This window comes from Mus musculus (assembly GCF_000001635.26).
Source record: "Mus musculus strain C57BL/6J chromosome X unlocalized genomic contig, GRCm38.p6 C57BL/6J MMCHRX_RANDOM_CTG2".
In the NCBI taxonomy this organism is placed as follows: Eukaryota; Metazoa; Chordata; class Mammalia; order Rodentia; family Muridae; genus Mus; species Mus musculus.
The window spans coordinates 331,125-334,766 of record NT_165789.2 but is presented as its reverse complement, the minus strand read 5'-3'; the positions used below and the strand labels follow the sequence as shown (position 1 = coordinate 334,766).

The window sequence follows — 3,642 nt, the reverse complement described above, 5'->3', positions numbered from 1 at the left end:
CTTCTGTTCCTTGTAGGAACACCTTCTGGGTCTCTGGGGTGTAAACCTAGTTAATCAGAAAAAAGGCTGCCTTTCACAATCCCACATCCTACACCATGTGTGCCTGGATGCTGCCATGCTTCTTGCCATGATGATAATGAACTGAACCTCTGGAACTGTAAGACAGCTCTAATTAAATGTTTTCCTTTATAAGAGTTGCCTTGGTCATGTTGTCTCCTCACAACAATGAAACCCTAAGACAACATTTCTCAAAGGAACACATAAAGTTGCCAAGTGGTATCTGAAAAGTTACAAAATATCACTAGTCCTCAGGAAGAAGCCAAATCATACTATAGTGAGATATCATTTTGATCCAGCTATAATTGTAATAATCAACACCAAAAAGTATAAAAGTTAGTGAGAATATACACTGAAAAGAAGGCTTATTTCACTATTGATAGGAATGTAAATCAGTATATTCATTATGGGAAGCAGAACACAGCTTTCAAGAATGTTAAAAAAAAAAAAAAACCTACCGTACTATATATATGCCCCTCTCTGGGTATATTACATAACAAAGGAAAATTTAACCCTCACAGATTATCTGCATGTCCATGTTTATTGATATATTATCCATAGTAGGTAATCCATAGTATGTATATATATATATATATATATATATATATATATATATATATATATATCCATAGTAGCACAATGGAATTCATTCATCAAAAAGAAAAACAATATCCCATCAACCTCTGAAACTGGAAGGTGCTAGAAGATATTATAGGATATATTCAAAATATAAGTAAGCATATATTCTTAGTCAAATGAATTATAAAAGGTAAAAACTTTTTACAAATGTTGCTTTATCAGATCAGTATTTTGTCATTTCTAGAATGTCTTGTATTCTGATAAGCTAAAGACAAATTATGTAATACCATTGGTTTCCTTTTAATATGGAGATCACACACACACACACACACACACACACACACACACACACACACATATATATATATTTGGTTTTTTGAGACAAGGTTTCTCTGTGTATCCCTGGCTGTCCTGGAATTCAGTTTGTAGACCAGGCTGGCCTTGAATTCAGAAATCTGCCTGCCTCTGCCTCCCAAGTGCTAGGATTAAAGGCGTGCACCACCACTGCCGGGCTGAGATTATATTTCTTAAGTACAGTAATTATAATTATATAAAAAAGATTAGGAAAAGATTAGACTTATGTTATAACTTGGGGAGAAATCTAACCTACTAGATGGCTGATATTAGACTACTCAGAAGCCCTCTTTCTTTAACAGGCTTCTCCTAGAAAAGTAAGGAAAAACTTTGTTTTGTAGAATGGGAAAATAGACAACATTAACCAAATTTTAACACAATATTATTCTGTTGATATAAAATTCTGGTAGGAGGATGCCAAGTGTTTTCATAATCCTAGCACTTTCGATTTTATGCATGAAGACCCAGGAGACGAGCAGTATTCAATACATCATCTCTAGTTAAATAGCAGCCACAGAGTTGACGGTAGCCAGTGAATGATTCCCTGCCATGAAGTACTCGCCAGTTGTCTATAAATAGTACCTGTGAATGTATGAAAAAGAGAGTAAACAATCAGAACAAGGGGAAATCTTAGGGAATCTAAATCAGAAGAGATCACTGAAAGATAAATCTTTGGACTGTTCTATGAGTTACATCTGATAAAATATTTTTCTTTTGAAGATAACTAGAGTAAAGGGAAAAATAAGATATATCTAACCTTGTAGAAGGCTAAATAGCAATTAAAAAGGAAATAGTTTTCACTTGTATACCCAAGGAATTCACATTTTCTTAAGCAACTATCTTTTTTCAAAGTAAATCACAAAATTGGTTTCTTTATCTATAATCCTCAGTTTATACTTTCTTAAATAGTTGAAGCTATTCTGTAGTTAGAGGAAATATCAAGATTTAAAAATGGAAAGGGTTTTTAAACTGGAAGGACCCTACTTAAATCCCTTCATCATTAAAATAAGTATGTCTGGAGATAAAGTGGTGCCTGCTTCCAATCATCAGTGAATGACTGGCAGGACTAAATAATAAGAAAACTCTTTTCCCTTTGTAACATGGTGACACATATTAAACAAGTTTCAATCTTTACCAATTTTGTATGGCAAGCTTACTTGATATATCTTTGTAGAGTTTTGGACCTACCTTTCCAGGCTTCAATTTGACCCAAAGCTCATTCTCAGGCCTTCTCAATTCAGTTGTTAGGGTTCGGTGTGCTGTATACCAACGATGGACAACATCATAAGGCACAGTGTTGATGACAGCCCTGTCATAGTTGTTGTACCTTATATGGAACCATGAGAAATAAAGATCTCAGATACATGATAGATACTGACTGCTTATTGAACTGTTTAAGATAATGCTTTCTTTGTGTTTACTGTTTGAAACTTGAAATGACAATGAATCAAATTACTCTTAGGAATGCAGCACCAGAGAAAAGAAATTCCACTATCTGCTGGTCACATTTTGTTTTTCTTTGGAGTCTTTTGAGGACAGGGAGTCAAAGTTAAGTTCCAGCTGATTTCTCCCATCTCAGGTTATGGTTGGTTTTGTTTTGTTTTCTTTTGTTTTGTTCTTAGGATATGTTTTTTTTTTTTTGTCTGAAGTGTGTTTCCTGGAATACGTACTTATTGATTATAGTGTAGTGATAACATCAGGGGAGGATTTGAACATATTACATTAAACTAAGGAGGATAATGTAAGTTGTATAAACAAAGCTATCTTTAAAATATAAAGAATGAAATAATTCCACAAATATTTTCCTTTGTGGGGAAAAATACTAGATATAACCTAATAGACAATTTTACTCAGAGGTCTTCATTCAGTCTGTTAACTATGCAATACTAGCACTTACATGAGCACTTACTATGCCAAGCAATTTATTAGAAAATATATATGTGATGTGCCATGGTCTGAGCTTTTTTTTTTAGTTTATATATTATTGAGGATACAAAAATATAAATGCAATAGATACATAAATAAGATAATTTCAGTGAGTTACAGATACTGTGTGAAAATACAGTGACATGTGTTTCAGGGTAACTAATTATTGTTTTTGAATGCTGAAGGAATTTTTTGAGAATTGACACTGGAGATGGTGCCTGCATGAATAGAAATTAAGTATATGAAAAACTGAAGGAAGTATAGTCTAACCAGAGATAATAGCAAATATAAAGCATTGGGATAGAAAGCATTTTATTATATTTACAGACTACCAAGCAGGACATGTGGCTTGTTTTGAGCCATCAAGGAGAATTATGATTCAAGAAATGAAATAGAGGAAGTAGCCAGGAGAAAGATTTTTATACACACACACACACACACACACACACACACACATAGTCATGGAAGGCGTGGTAACACCTTGGACTTGATCTGCTTACTATGGGGACCACTGAAAATTTTTTACTAGGATAATATTTTTTGTCCAGGTGTGGTATGTACACTTCTAATCATAGCACTAAGAAGACAGAAGCAAGTGGAACTCTTTCAGTTTGAGGCCAGACAAGGCTATATAGTTGTACCTTGTCAAAAAAAAAAAAAAACAAAAAACAAAAAACAAAACAAAAAACAAAAAAAAAAAAAACAAAAAAAAAACCATAATGTATT

At 33.3% G+C, this 3,642-nt stretch overlaps 1 protein-coding gene across 2 annotated transcripts in view; it reads right to left on the bottom strand.

Moving 5' to 3' along the window:
* Positions 1-335: 335 nt before the first annotated feature.
* Tmlhe (trimethyllysine hydroxylase, epsilon) overlaps positions 336-3,642 on the bottom strand; it is a 174,827-nt gene continuing 171,520 nt past the window's right edge. The window contains exons 6-7 of one of the 2 annotated variants that reach the window (XM_006535854.4): positions 2,179-2,317; positions 336-1,572 (exon numbers count right to left, since the gene is read on the bottom strand). In XM_006535854.4, coding sequence (XP_006535917.1) covers positions 1,441-1,572; positions 2,179-2,317 — 271 coding nt within the window. In that variant the 3' untranslated portion in view covers positions 336-1,440. The remainder of the gene's footprint in view (positions 1,573-2,178; positions 2,318-3,642) is intronic. The other variant, NM_138758.2, reaches the window with a different exon arrangement.